Source organism: Pseudopipra pipra, chromosome 17 (assembly GCF_036250125.1).
Source record: "Pseudopipra pipra isolate bDixPip1 chromosome 17, bDixPip1.hap1, whole genome shotgun sequence".
Classification (NCBI taxonomy): Eukaryota; Metazoa; Chordata; class Aves; order Passeriformes; family Pipridae; genus Pseudopipra; species Pseudopipra pipra.
Window position 1 is genome coordinate 15,435,897 of NC_087565.1, and position 14,038 is coordinate 15,449,934.

General features: G+C 54.5%; 2 protein-coding genes across 6 annotated transcripts in view; one reads left to right on the forward strand and one right to left on the reverse strand.

Moving 5' to 3' along the window:
* The window catches only part of L3MBTL1 (L3MBTL histone methyl-lysine binding protein 1), a 30,868-nt gene extending 21,230 nt beyond the window's left edge, over positions 1-9,638 (forward strand). For both annotated transcript variants that reach the window (XM_064674461.1, XM_064674462.1), the window contains exons 19-23: positions 1,631-1,828; positions 2,148-2,194; positions 3,094-3,251; positions 4,257-4,319; positions 5,225-9,638. In XM_064674461.1, the coding sequence (XP_064530531.1) occupies positions 1,631-1,828; positions 2,148-2,194; positions 3,094-3,251; positions 4,257-4,319; positions 5,225-5,359 (601 nt within the window). In that variant the 3' untranslated portion in view covers positions 5,360-9,638. The remainder of the gene's footprint in view (positions 1-1,630; positions 1,829-2,147; positions 2,195-3,093; positions 3,252-4,256; positions 4,320-5,224) is intronic.
* Positions 9,639-10,095: 457 nt separating this feature from the next.
* LOC135423813 (leukocyte immunoglobulin-like receptor subfamily B member 5) lies at positions 10,096-12,927 on the reverse strand. 4 transcript variants are annotated; one of them, XM_064674467.1, is made up of 5 exons: positions 12,072-12,927; positions 11,946-11,981; positions 11,478-11,747; positions 10,949-11,230; positions 10,096-10,314 (listed from the first exon to the last, which is right to left on the reverse strand). In XM_064674467.1, the coding sequence occupies exons 1-5, from the start codon at positions 12,100-12,102 to the stop codon at positions 10,112-10,114; spliced, it is 822 nt and encodes a 273-aa protein (XP_064530537.1). In that variant the 5' UTR covers positions 12,103-12,927; the 3' UTR covers positions 10,096-10,111. The 4 variants fall into 4 exon arrangements, with proteins under 4 accessions (XP_064530537.1, XP_064530535.1, XP_064530536.1 ...); XM_064674465.1 differs by having other exon boundaries at positions 11,478-11,981; XM_064674466.1 differs by having other exon boundaries at positions 11,946-12,927.
* Between the last annotated feature and the right edge of the window lie 1,111 nt (positions 12,928-14,038).

Here is a 14,038-nt window from a genome sequence, read left to right on the forward strand (position 1 = left end):
AGAACTGGACACAGTACTTGAGGTGTGGCCTCACCAGTGCTGAGTCCAGAGGAAGAATCACTTCCCTGGACCTCTTGGCCACACTGTTCCTGATCCAGGCCAGGATGCCATTGGCCTTCTTGGCCACCTGGGCACACTGCTGGCTCATGTTCAGCTTCCTGTCCATCCACACTCCCAGCTCCTTTTCTGCCTGGCTGCTCTCCAGCCACTCTGTCCCCAGCCTGTAGTGCTGCAGGGGGCTGTTGTGGCCAAAGTGCAGGACCCAGCACTTGGTCTTGCTCAACCTCATGCCCTTGGAATCAGCCCAACTCTCCAGCTTGCCCAGGTTCCTCTGCAGAGCCCTCCTGCCTTCCAGCAGATCGACACTCCCCCCCAACTTGGTGTCATCTGCAAATTTGGTAATGGTGGACTCAATCCCCTCATCTAAATCCTCAGTAAAGATATTAAACAGAACTGGGCCCAACTCTGATCCCTGGGGGACACCACTAGTGACCGGATCCCAGCTGGATGCAGCTCCGTTCCCACCACTCTCTGGGCCCGGCCAGCCAGCCAGTTCCTAACCCAGCACAAAGTACACCTGTCCAAGCCTTTTCCAGGAGTGTGCCATGGGAGATGGTGTCCAAGGCTTTGCTGAAGTCCAGGGAGACACATCCACAGCCTTCCCCTCATCTACCAGGCAGTCACCTGATCCTAAAAGGAGATCAGGTTGGTCAGACAGGACCTGCCCTTCCTAAACCCGTGCTGGCTGGGTCTGAACCCTTGTCCATCCGGTAGGTGCTGTGTGATTGCACTTAGAATGATCTGCTCCATAACCTTGCCAGGCACTGGGGTCAGGCTGACAGGCCTGGAGTTTCCCGGGTCCTCCATCTGGCCCTTTTTGTGGATGGGCGTGACATTTGCCAACTTCCAATCATCTGGGACCTCCCCAGTGAGCCAGGGCTGTTGGGAAATGATGGAGAGAGGCTTGGCAAGCTCTTCTGCCAGCTCCTCATCACCCTTGGGTGGATCCTGTCTGGCCCCATAGACTTGTGAGGATCCAAGTTGCTCAGCAGGTTACAAACTGTTTCCTCCTGGATTACAGGGGGCTATTCAGCTTCTTATGTCTGTCTACAAGCTCCAGAAGCCAGCTATCCTCAGGACAACCTGTCTTACTGTTGAAAACTGAGGTAAAGAAGCTGTTAAATACCTCAGCCTTTTTTTCATCTTTGATAATTATATTCCCACACCTATGTCCAACAGAGAATGGGGGTTTTCTTTGCCTCTCCTTTTGCTACTGATGTATCTGTAGAAAGACTTTTTGTTATCCTTAACAGAAGTGGCATTATCCATGAGGATGGGGAAGGCAGGTCTGTGATGTGAACCCCAATAACCTGCTTGTTCAGCACTGTGGTGACTTGTACAGGGTTATTGTGATGGCAAATGGACAAGTGCTTGTACCTGAAAAGACTGGGTATGCCCTATCTGGGCACCCAGTGCCCTCACCTCCGGAATTTGGTCAGCACGTTTACTCTGCTTTTCATGATCAGGGCTATGGCAGCCCATGCTTGGGGGCAGAAGGGTGGCTCTGCTGGTTGGTCCCCCCATGCTGCTGCAAGCTGGGTCCAATGCTTGTCTCCCCTCTGTTCTCTAGGAAGTGCCCCACACCGGGCTGCGATGGGTCAGGACACGTGACAGGGAGATTCACAGCCCATTACTGCCTCTCAGGGTGCCCGCTGGCAGAGAAGAACCAGGGCAGGCTGAAGGCTGACTTATCCGACACCGAGGCCTCAACTCGCAAGAGGAACCTGATGGGCTTCTCTCAGCGAAAGAAATCTCGGCACCACGGGAGGTAGGAGCACACCCAGTAAGCCGCATGCAGGGCCCCTGTGCCACCACTACCTGCCATGGGAGGGATACCCCCAGTCAGAGAGGCTCCTTGGCCTTGGGGCAGCATGGTCGCTGGCAGCTGGCCTCGGTCCTTTCAGCTCTGTTGGGCACTTCTCTTGGTTTTATTTCCCACATTTTCTGTCTTTAGCTGTCAACTCTTTGGGTGAGGGTCCAAGTGGTAATCCCTGCTCCCACTGCTGAGGCATTGCTCTGTGCGGTGTGGAGGAGGGCCCTTGGGCCAGTCCCAGCCCTGTTGGACATCAGTCTTCCTGTCTCTTTAGAGGGAGACCTCCAAAGTACCGGAAGATCCAGCAGGAAGACTTCCAGAGTAAGTGCCGTCTTCTGCCACAGTGTCATTGCAGGGCTGGCAGAGCTGGGGTGGTGGCTGCTGGGGGCAGGTCTCCCTTGGCTAACACAGGTCCGTCCCAGTGAGGGGCTTGTGGTCGACTGCCAGAGTTGATCATCGACAAGGAATGTTCCTGCCTCATACCAGAGCTCTGTTAGCTCCCTCAAGCATGGCTCTTGGATTATGCCTGCGAATCTTTGAGTGATTTAGGGCAGGGAATAAGGATCCTCTCTATGGCAGTGTACTTTCTGCAGTGCTTTGTCCTCTTCAGACAGGGATAATGGGATGCTGTGCCACAAAATTTCAGTGTGGTTGTGAAATGCCAAATTATTGCTGCTGCACAGAAACTGATGCTGAACAGTTTCCTTGGTCTTTAGTTCTGATGTCTGACAGAAGTAGATGCCTGACATTTATCCCAGCCAGTCTCCATTTTACCATTGGCCATCTACCCTAATGCTAGGGGTGAATGAAAAAGAGCTTTACTTGGGAGCCATCCTTGACTCCTTGGAGCAGAGAGCAAGTGAAAACCTTTGTTAAAAACGTGAAATGAACTGGATTATATGGGAAGGAGTTCTGGTGTGAAATTTGATACATAAACCTAGTGCAGTATAGAAAATGAATGATTGAAGGTGGTGAGAACAGGGCAAAACCAAGCTTGTCTCTAAACTTCTATCCCCAGTCCCACCAAACAGAACACTAGGATACACTGATATCCTAGTAAATCACGGGACAACCCATAGCTCTTGATACCTGGACCTATTAGACCATCTGCTGCCACCCCTTGGCCCTCCCCTGAGCAAGGCTCTCCCCAAGGCTTGTAGGATATGATGGGATGTTCTCGGCCTTCTACCTCGTATCACATCTTGCATTTTTATCCCCAGCTATTTCTTCAGACAGCATGCACCAGTCTCTCTTCATGTCCGCCCTGTCTGCCCACCCCGACCGCTCCCTGTCTCTGTGCTGGGAGCAGCACTGCAAGCTGCTGCCAGGGGTGGCTGGCATCACAGCAGCCATGGTGGCCAAGTGGACCATTGATGAGGTGAGATGGTTTGGAACTCTTCATGCTGGCCCCTGGTCCTCTGGCATGGATGGGAGCACCTGCCTAGCTGTTCAGCACTACGGCAGATGCTCCAGGCGTGCAGGGGCTTCAGTGGTCACTCCTCTGGGCTACTGAGGAGATGGTCCACTGGACATGCTGGTGAGGGGCACAAGCCCTGAGGACAGCTCTTGGGAAGCACATGCAGAACAACCAGGTTCTCACTTGAATATGACACTTCCCCAGGCCCAGGGCAGGCAGGTGGAGACAAATGGCAGTCGCTTAATTTAGCACGTTACAATTTTCCAAAGTTTCACCCTTGCCAAGTTAAAAAATTGAAGCTCAGACTCTGCAGATAAGCAGTGCCTGTTTTGTCTGAAAGAGAAATATTTACCTCAGGTTCTTCATCATCACCTTCATTCACTTTCTTGGACATTTATGATGGCCCCTCTTAAGGCCTGAGTAGCTGGAGGAGCTCTGGCACCAGGTCCAGCAGCCAGCCCTGCCTGATCTCAGGCACTGGAACAGGCTGCCCAGGGCAGAGGTGGAGTCACCATTCCTCGAAGTGTCCAAAAGAGGTGTGGATGTGGCATCTTGGGGACGTGGGTTAGTGGTGGGCTTGGCAGTGCTGGGTTAATGGTTGGACTTGATGATCCCAGAGGGCTTTGCCAATCTTAACAATTCCCTGATTTTCCCATTAGCTCCTGGGTGCCCCTCTCCTTCCCCAGCCCCTCAGTGGGAATCCTCTCACTGTGCTGGAGGTGCTTGTTGGAGACGAAGCTGCTGAAGCATTTGCTGTTCTGGGGCCAGGGGAGGCCAGTGTCTGTGCCTGGATCCAGGGGTGGGCTCTGGGCATGGGAGGGTGAAGCAATTGCAGCCTTTGTCCCAACAGCCACGTGGCACCTTAGAGGGCACAAAATGCCTCTGTAGCAGTGAGGGTGTGGGCTCAGGGTGCTCTCCAGTCAGAGCCATTGCTCTGTCTTGACATTTTTCTCCATTTACTCCAAGGTGTTTAGCTTTGTTCAGACTCTGACGGGTTGTGAGGACCAAGCCAAGCTCTTCAAGGATGAGGTGAGAAGGGCTGTAGGATGAGAGCAGGTGGCCAAGGACAGCTGTTTGCCAACAGGGCTGGGAGGAATTGGCCAGTGGCCTTCCTGGAGTGGATTGCTGCTGGATGCTGAGGGTGCATCCAGCATGGGGCAGTGATCCCACCCTGCAGCCCCACTGCTCTCGAGTGTGCAGCTGTCTGGCTGTGCAGATATGGGGCAGGAGGAGAGCTGTGCTGCCCTCTTCTCCCGGCAGGGGGAGGGAGGGCCCCACTGAGATTGGGATGGGGGAATAGGAGGAGAATCGTGCTGCAACCTTAATAACACCATCACCTCCTGAGGGAAGCTGCTTCCTCCTCACCCTTTCATCTTCCCCCATCTGCACCCTCTCACCAGTACAGTGGTTGGGTGGCATTGCTGTTTGTCAACCAGAGTTGATGTTTTTTGACCCCTCTGTGGCTCTGAAATCCAGGGTAAGCTGATGCTGGGCACGCTGGGGACACCCACTGTCCCACGGCCTGTTTGTAAATGGCCCCTGTGCTTTAAAGGTGCTCAGGCAGGCAAAGCTGAGCTGGGGGCAGCCTCCAAGTGTGCCAGGACCTGGAGCAGGGAATGGATGTGTGTTTGCCTGATGTCTCTGTGCTGTGCCCTTTGGGCTCCAGTGCAGAATCCCAGCCTGGCTGCAGTGTGAGCTGCTGGGACGGCCCCTGGAAGGGCCTTTCCCCCTGTGCCCTGTTCCTGGGCACACAAGCTCCCAGCTGTGGTTTGTCTGGGGCAGTGTGGGAGTGCTGTGGGTGGGCCCTGTCTGGCTCTCTGGGCTCACCTGTAAGTGGGACTGTGCAGATTCTCAGGTTGTGCTTGTGCTGGCTGTCCCTAGGAATGCCAGCCTGGATTTTTGGTGAGTGCCTTTGTTCCTGCTCTCCTCCCCAGATGATCGATGGTGAGGCGTTCCTCTTGCTGACGCAGGCTGACATAGTCAAGATTATGAGTGTCAAGCTGGGCCCAGCACTCAAGATCTACAATGCCATCCTCATGTTCAAGAACGCTGATGACACCTTAAAGTGACTTTTCTTGGCCCGATCAGGACCCTCCCTCAGCATTGGTGCTGCCAAACTGTCTGGTCAGGACAGAGATCCCCCCAACCAACCACAGCTTGTCATGTCCTGCTCACGTCCTTTCAGATGCCACACCTCTGCTCTCTCACCACTCCCTCTCCCATCTTCTTCCCTCCACACTGCCCTTTTCTTCCAGTGCTGGGTACAGGCTGACCCCAGGCCTCGGGGGTGGCTGCAGGGATGGAGGGTGGCCTATCTGAGCACCACAGATGCCCCCATGTCCTGCTGTGACTGCACTGGTTCAGAAAGTCTTGAGGGATGAGGGACCACTGTGGAGGGTGGGGACTGAAACCACTACTCCACTCACCCAGACGTGGGAAGGGACTGACTGCCTGCGTCTGTGCTCGCAACCATTGAGGGGCTGTTCTTGCCTTTGCTCAGCAGATGAGAGAGATTTGGGTTTTTTCCCTTACTATGATCCTGTGGCGGGGCTCGTGCTGACACCATTCCCAAGGGACACTCCCAAGGAGCTTCTCCTCATTTTGCCTTTTTTTCTGAATTCTTTTGACTTTTTAAGCCCAGGTGATGACTTTGCTTTGCCCCTTTGCTACACTGGAAACCAGCGGCCACCTCTTGCCCCTTCAGGAATCAGGTGTCTTGGCTGCTGCTCTGCCCACGACCAGCACCTGTGCTCTGTTCCTCTTTCCTGTACTGCAGCAGCCTTAGGGCCCTGCAGGGCCAGGGCTGGCTGGGGGCAGAACAGGCTCCGTTTCTTCTTGAGCTTCAGACTGTTTTGTCCAGCACTTCTCCAGGAGAAAGGATGCTTGGATAACTTGTTCCCCTCACAGCAATTAAAGAGTCCTCTGCAAAGGAGAGTTGGGCCCTCTTTGGGCCATGTATTAGGAGCAAGGCGCTCTAGAGTGGAGGCAGCTGCGAAGGACAAGATGCATCCATTGCTCCATAGACAGATCCACAGTCACCTCTGAAAGTGTTCCTGAGTTGGCTGACGCAATCCTGCCAAACTACCTTCTCCCAATTTTTTACCCTCACAAGACACCCAGGTTTTGCTGTCTGAAGAGCTAGATCCTCTGCTGTCCCTGGATCCCTTACATGCAGGGCTAAAAGAAACACAGCACTTAACTGGTTTGTTTCTGTCCTTTTTGGAATGTAGCACCTTTTCAACAAGGCTACAGGCACTTTGGGAATGTTCATGTAGTGCTGTCCCTTGTAATGGAAGAGAGACCAAGAGTGCTAGGGCTGCAAAGCCAGGAAAGCCAACATGCCTGGGGGTCCTCAGAGAGTCCCTGTGCCTCCTGGCAGCACCCATGCTGCTCTCCATGATCCATCATCCTGTGTGTACCTACTGTGGGAGCCGTTGGAGCAGTGCAGTGCTGGAGGACGGCTACCTGCCCACAGGCTCTCCATAGTCTGCAGCAATGTGATCCCAGTCCCATGTTCACTTTCTTTTCCATTCCTAGGAATGACATATCAGTAGCAAAACAATCTCCCCCTTTCCCAGTGCTCAAAGACAGGGATGAAGAGATGTGAGCAAGTGTACCAGCAAGATGTCCTGGAGCAGCACTGCCTTGAGAGCCGCTGTCACCCCTGGGTCAACCTGTTCAAGGCTTCCAATGGAAATGTAGCATTTTGACTCTGTTTTATTGAATATTTGGGGTCACACTTGACCTGCTCTTGAAACGTCTGCCACTTGCTCTTCACGCAGGACTTACAACTGGTCCATGTCTTTGTTTTGTCAAGGCTTGGGTTTGATTTAGGCAGCTTTCCCTCTCTTTTCCCTGTGGTCAGCTGGGGGGGATCTTTCCATTTCTTCAAGCACTGCAGTGTGGCAAGCTGTGGAGAGAGGGAGTGGTAAGGAACAGCTGTGCCCCTGGTTCCCACAGTCGCTCCCCACAACACCCTTTGTCTGCAGTAATGGTCCTTAAGGTGGTCTCTTCATTTGATGGAGAGTCTCTTTCTGGGCCACTGTGGGCTGGGGAAGAAGAGGAGGAGCCCTGGGACCTTCAGCTGTGAGACTGCAAATGATGCTGAGAACTCTCCAGATGTGATCAGGCACAAAAAGGCACTGGACATGGCTATTGAGTTTAGAAGGAAATGTCTTATGAAAGCATCCTGTTTTCATCTTCTCCATTCCCATGTGTGAAGTTATTCCTTCTGTTGGGGAAGGGACTAAGCACCATCCCAGGGTGCTGGAGAGGAGCTGCTACCCAGGCATCAGATCTGAAACTAATGTGAAGGATGAAGAACCTTGTGTCTCACAGGGCTGCCTGGGAGAGCAGAGGTGGTGGGAAGCTTAGAAGGTCCTGATGAAGGGGAATAGGAGGCATGAGCCAAGCCCTGGCTGGACCACAAGTCTGGGTACAACCAATACCACTAGCTCTTGCTCTGCTGTCGGGTGCAATCAAGCCATGCTCTGCCTGGGCCCCAGCAAAACAGGCAGAGCTGCGTCTCCACACTGTGCCAGCCATGGCACTGCCTGACCTGGGCTCGAGAGCAGACACAAACTGAACAGGACTGCCAGGGTGCTGCCCCTTGGCTGGGGGGTCTGGCTGCACAGCTGGAGCCCAGGTCTCCACTGGGTCTGAGCTCTGCACAGGAAGCAGCTGTCAGGAACACCAGCTCCACAAGAAGGGTGATGAGAGATCTGAGAGTCTGTGTCACACACCTGCAGAATTGAGCATCACTTCATCAGCCTCTCAGGCTCACTCGGCCACTGGGGTACAAAGCTGCTGGATTCATCTGGGTGAGGGAGTTACAGGGTTTGTAGGTGGTCAAGGGCTATTTACTGTTAAAACTTATAACCTCCTCGTGTCCTTTAAAACTAAACCCAAAGGATCGTGTGTGTACATGTGGATGGGTGTTTGTGGGAGTACCATGACACCATTCCCCTGCTGTTGGTGTGTCACTCTTTCAGGGTGGTCTCTGTGGCTGTGAAGGCAGCAGATGCCTGTCACAGGATCTCAGGTGATGTGTCCTTCATGAGCAGTTGTCCCTGGTCCAGCAAGGAAGCCAGAAGAAGGAAGGTTTGCTGTACCGCTGGCCTTGGCAAGTCCTCCATCCCCACAGAGCATTGAGTGGGAGTCCCCTATCAGGAACCATCAAGGACAGCTGTGACCAAGGCAGAAGCACCAAAGTTTTTTGTCCTTACCCTGTTGCCGGACCAGATTGCTCACAGGGATGTTCACTGCTGTGTCACTAAGAAGCCAGAGAGGAAAGTGGGGCTGGGTCTGGCCCACAAGTTCCTCTCTGGGACCTTTCTGAGAGATGTGACTGCAGCCAAAATTTCTAAGTCAATGAAGAGTTTTTGAAGTCAAATGTTTTTTTGACTGGAGGCCCTCAAGCCTATGTTTCTGCCATTCCTGCCCCTGCATCTGGTGTTGGTGGGGCTTAGCTGGAGCCATGGGAGAGGTCCCACCAAATGCACCAGCCTCAGGCATGGGGTGTCTTCTGGGGGGGCTGACTCTGGGTGCATGGGAGCAGTTGGAGCCTCTTGGAAAGGTGTTTCTCCCTCCTCATGGAAACGGGCAGCATTGGGACACTGTGAGCCAAGGTCTCTGTTTCCATGAGAGCAGCCAGCCTGAAGCTCAGCAGGCTGAAGCTTTGTGCCTGCCCTGCCAGAGCACAGCTGCCCACCCCTGCCTTCCTCTGCTGATTTCCATGGCGATCACTAGCACTTTTAGAAAAGAAAAACCCCCTCCAAATTGTCCAGGAGGGTCGAGGGCTTAGGGCAGCTGCTGTCTGCAGAGGCACATCTGGGGCCATGAGTGCAGTGAGGGCATTGGAGAAGAGGAGGGAGCTGAGAGAGGGATGTGACTTGGCCAGTCCTGTTCCTCACTCCTCAGCCTCCAGGAGAGAACTCCTCAGGCGCGCAGAGGGAAAGACAAGAGGGCTGTAGCCAGGCTCCCTTCTTCCAGCCCTGACTTTCCCTCGGGGGCCTGAGCCTTCCTTGTCCTTGAAGGGAAAAATGGGGAGCATATTGTGGAAAGAGTGTGATTATGATAACAAAAGCTTTTTGCACTTTCATTCATTTTGCACTCTTTTTTAATTTCTTTTTTTCTGCGTTTTTGATATCGGCGCCTCCTTTTCATAACAAAAATCCTTTTGTTGTAGCCAGTGCAGCTATTCCAGAACTGTGTGTCCTGAGTGTACAGAGTTTTAAAGGCCCTATATATATAAATTTATAGTGGTGCAAAAGTAAATTTATATATGTAGATGAGGATGTGATGTGTTTCGTCAGTGTTTTAAAATAATAAACGAATGTAAGCAATGGAGGCCTCTGCAGTGGGAGCAGTCACTGCGCCACAAGAGCGGTCACTGTGCTCACGAGCGTGGTCACTGTGCTCATGAGTGTGGTCACTGTACCGTGGCAGTGGTCACTGTGCCACAGGAGTGGTCACTGCGCAGGAGCGGTCACTGAGTGGCCAGGGTGGTCATTGTGTGGCAGGAGACATCAGTGGAGTGGTCACTGTGCAGACAGAGGGGGTCAGCGCAGAGGGAGAGCTCAGTGCAGCGGTCACTGCAGGACGGGAATGGTCACCGCGCGTGGGAGCGCAGACCCCGCCCCCAGCACAAGCCCCGCCCCTTCACAGGCATGGGTCCCGCCCACTCCCGAAGCCCCGCCCTTCTGCGTGTTCCGCCGGGTACCCCCCCCGCCCGTCCGGCGGGGACCCCCGAGCGGACAGGGACAGGCACAGCGACAGGGACAAGGGACGGGGGCAGGGACAGAGACAGCGACAGGAACGGTTTATTTATCCCACCGCGAGGCGCGGGAAGGGAATCCCGGTGTTCCCACACTGGTCGCAGTCAGGGGAGCGCTGCCTGCGGGGAGAGGGTGGGCCCTCCCGCCCCGGCAGCAGCGACCTCGCGTGGCTTCAGCCGTAATGAGCCCCAGCAGGACCAGCAGCCCGGCCCCCAGTGCCAGGCGCACTGCGTTGCACAACGTGTAATCTGCAGGGGACAGGAAGGGACGGTCACTGGGAGCCCCTGGGAGGAGTCCCCCAGGAGATCCCAGACCAAAGGTATCCTCCAAGGGGATTCACAGGGCAGTGAGGGAAAAGAGACACAAGGATAAGGGGACACACTGGGGAGTTCCTGGGCTAAAGAGAGATAAAGAGAAGTTCACAGGGAGCAAAGGGAGCCCCATGGGCTCCTGTCAGCTTCACCTCCCACATCCCTTGTCTCCTGGAACACCCTCTACTCATAGCCTCTCACCTGTCACCCCACCCATTGGCACCAAAGGAACACTGAGATGGCCCTCAGCTGCTCCTGCCAGCCAGACGGTGCCACTGAGCTGTGACAAGACATATGATTGTCCGTGGGGCTGGTAGGTGCAGGGACAGTGTCCCCTGACTCTTACCCCCAACTGTCAGCCTAGTGACCTTGTGTCTATAGGGTCTGTAGGTCATCTTTAGGGTCTCTGGGAGTTGGCCAGGCTCAAACAGCTAAAGGAAGCTGAAATCCTCTGCTCGGATCCCTCTTACAGCTGCTTTCCTCCCTTAAATCCTCTTTTCTAGTTCCCCCAGGATGTGACGGATTGCAAGGAGGAAGAGAAGAGTAGGATGTGGCTGGGGGGATGTCTCACCTCTCACCACCAAATCCAGGGTCTTGCTGACAGCAGACCATTCTATCGAAGCATTCTTGGTGAAACACTGGCAGCTGTAGCGGCCCCCCTCACCTTCCTGCACATGGGAGAAGTTGTAGTCATCTTGTTCCCTTGAGAGTACTTGGGCTCGGATCTGGCCCTCCAGGTACAGGAAACAGCCAGTACTGCGGTGTGGGGGGGTGCAACGGAATATCACATGAGTTCCTGCAGTCACCTCATGCCCAGGCAGGACAGAGAGGTCGGGTCCAGGGAGACGGATCCCTGGGGGGACAGGAGAGGGCTTGAGAAGACATACAGGGCTTTGACATGGTGCCAGGAGCCATCAAGATCTCCATAAACCCATCAAAAGGCTTAGATGAAGGTGCAGATGGTCCCCACCTCTCCAAGCCAGGGAAGAAGAGAAATCCCCTGCCCATCATATGGATAGGGAAGCCAAGTGTCTGCATGCATCCCAGTCTGCACATAGGGCATGTGACCCCGCAAGAAGGGGTAACAGCACATCTCTCACCTGTCACCACGACATCCAGGCCATCGCTGCGAGCCAGCACAGTGCCTCCCTCCAGGTAATGGCAGTTGTAGGTACCTGTGTCCTTGTAGGTGGCATTAGAGATGGAGAACTCAGCCCTGCTGCCACTCTGCTCCAGGGTACGGAGCTGGTGGCCATCCTTGTACAGCATGAAGTTCCCATTGCCATGCTGGCAGCTGCAGCAGATGGTGGTGGAGCCTCCTGGTGGGATCACCCCAGGTGGCTTCAGGAAGATGGAGATTGTTGGAGCATCTGCACAGGGAGAGAGAGATGCTGCCAGACAGACAGGGAGCCCCCAGCAGCTGCCCTGACATGAGCCTGGGGCTGCCTCTGTGCGCAGTCTCCACACAAGGGTGAGTTTTGTTCCATGGGGCTGCAGAAGTGCCCTGGGAGATGGGTGGGGACCAGAGATGAGTCCAAACTCCCCAACTACCTCCTCAAGATACTCACTTGGTGTAGCCTTGCTCTGTGCCACCAGCCAAGCACCTGCAAGAGAAGAAGCTGTGTAACATCTATGTGAAGTCTCTGGATGCCTCCTGCCACCCTCTGGGAGCCTGCACAGCCTCTGGCACTCACCGAAGGCCAACACGTGGGTCACAGGCAGCATTGTATTCCTCTTGGCTCTCTCAGTACTCGACTCAGCAGGGCTTCTTCAGAGGACGGTGCTGGCTAGGAGGCACTGAGCAGCTGGGTGGCTTCTTGTGGCTCCTGATATGACCTCGTTGCCACAACCCACCTTCTGTCGCACAGCTTGGGTTTCTGCAAACACAAATGCAGGGCTGGGATGGTTGAACTGGAACCACAATGTCCTAGTCACATGCCTGGGTCTGGCCCCCCGTGATGACTTGGTCTTAGGATCCTGTAGACCCCGGGAGAAAAGCCCTCAGGACTTTCTGTTTCGCTTTCTTAGTTCCGGTCACTTGGTGGGGAAATGTCTTCCTTCTGCCTTGTGAAATAGGGAGTTGTTTTGCAACTGCAAAACCACAGGCTTGGTGACTCAACAGAATGGAATAGGACGGGAGGAACTTGGCTTCCCTTTTGGCCTTCTCGGGGGATGATTTTTCCCTTGGCCTGCAGTGCCTGTCATTGGAGGAGGGACAGCAATACCTCCAACCTGTAGGTCTGGATGCACCTTTCAGGAATGGTCTCAATCCCCATCCACCCGGGCTTCCTCATTCCCGCACAGGAGCAATGGAACATCCTTAATCCACATTGCTGCTCCCTTCCACTCCTCCTGGAGCCAGACTTCCAGCCTCAGCTGCATGTTGACTGGGCTGGCCAGGGATGTAGAGAGAGCTCCCTTTGGCTATAAAGTACGTCTGATTAAACAGGGGAAGTCACATCTCCAGCTGATGTGGGAGCAGGGAATGGATGGATTGTGGCACTGGAGTTGTGTGGGACACGTGGCAGCTTGCCAAGTGGTCCTGCTCTGAAGCCTTGGCCCCTTTGCTCTGGGAGGAATCTTCGTCCGTACGCCATTTGGGCAGTGGGACTGGCAGCTGGAGCTGTATAAAGACAAGAGCCCTTCTCCCCAGCCAAACAAACCTGCAACCTTTGGCTCTGTGGTGCATTTGGTGGGCCAGCCTGGGTACTCCATGGCAGCAAGAGCTTTCTGTACCAGCCTCTTTGTTCTGGGAGGAATCTTCAACCGTACGCCATTTGGGCAGTGGGACTGGCAGCTGGAGCTGTATAAAGCCAAGAGCCCTTCTCCCCAGCCAAGCAAGCCTGCAACCTTTGGCTCTCTGGTGCATTTGGTGGGCCAGCCTAAGTACACCATGGCAGCAAGAGCTTTCTGTCCTGGCCTCCATGCTCTGGGAGGAATCTTCGTGCGTACGCCATTTGGGCAGTGGGACTGGCAGCTGGAACTGTATAAAGCCAAGAACCCTTCTCCCCAGCCAAGCAAGGCGGCAACCTTACCCTCTCTGGTGCATTTGGTGGGCCAGCCTGGGTACTCCATGGCAGCAAGAGCTTTCTGTCCTGGCCCCCTTGTTCTGGGAGTAATCTTCGTCCGTATGTCATTTGGGCAGTGGGACTGGCAGCTGGAGCTGTATAAAGCCAAGAGCCCTTCTCCCCAGCCAAGCAAGCCTGCAGCCTTTGGCTCTCTGGTGCATTTGGTGGGCCAGCCTGGGTACTCCATGGCAGCAAGAGCTTTCTGTCCTGGCCTCCATGCTCTGGGAGGAATCTTCGTCCGTACGCCATTTGGGCAGTGGGACTGGCAGCTGGAACTGTATAAAGCCAAGAACCGTTCTCCCCAGCCAAACAAGGCGGCAACCTTTGGCTCTCTGGTGCATTTGGTGGGCCAGCCTGGGTACACCATGGCAGCAAGAGCTTTCTGTCCTGGCCCCTTTGTTCTGGGAGGAATCTTCGTCCGTACGCCATTTGGTCAGTGGCACTGGCAGCTGGAGCTGTATAAAACCAAGAGCCCTTCTCCCCAACCAAGCAAGCCTGCAACCTTTGGCTCTGTGGTGCATTTGGTGGGCCAGCCTGGGTACTCCATGGCAGCAAGAACTTTCTGTCCTGGCCTCCATGCTCTGGGAGGAATC

Bases quoted from the DNA above. Each gene is read 5' to 3' on its own strand.
- LOC135423813 (XM_064674464.1), bottom strand. From the start codon at position 12,102: ATGCTGCCTGTGACCCACGTGTTGGCCTTCGGTGAGTGCCAGAGGCTG. The intron at 11,231-11,477 runs GTGAGAGATGTG...CTGTCCCCCCAG, and splicing joins CCTGGATGTCGTGGTGACAG to GGATCCGTCTCCCTGGACCC. The intron at 10,315-10,948 runs GTGAGACATCCC...TGTCCCCTGCAG, and splicing joins CCTGGATTTGGTGGTGAGAG to ATTACACGTTGTGCAACGCA.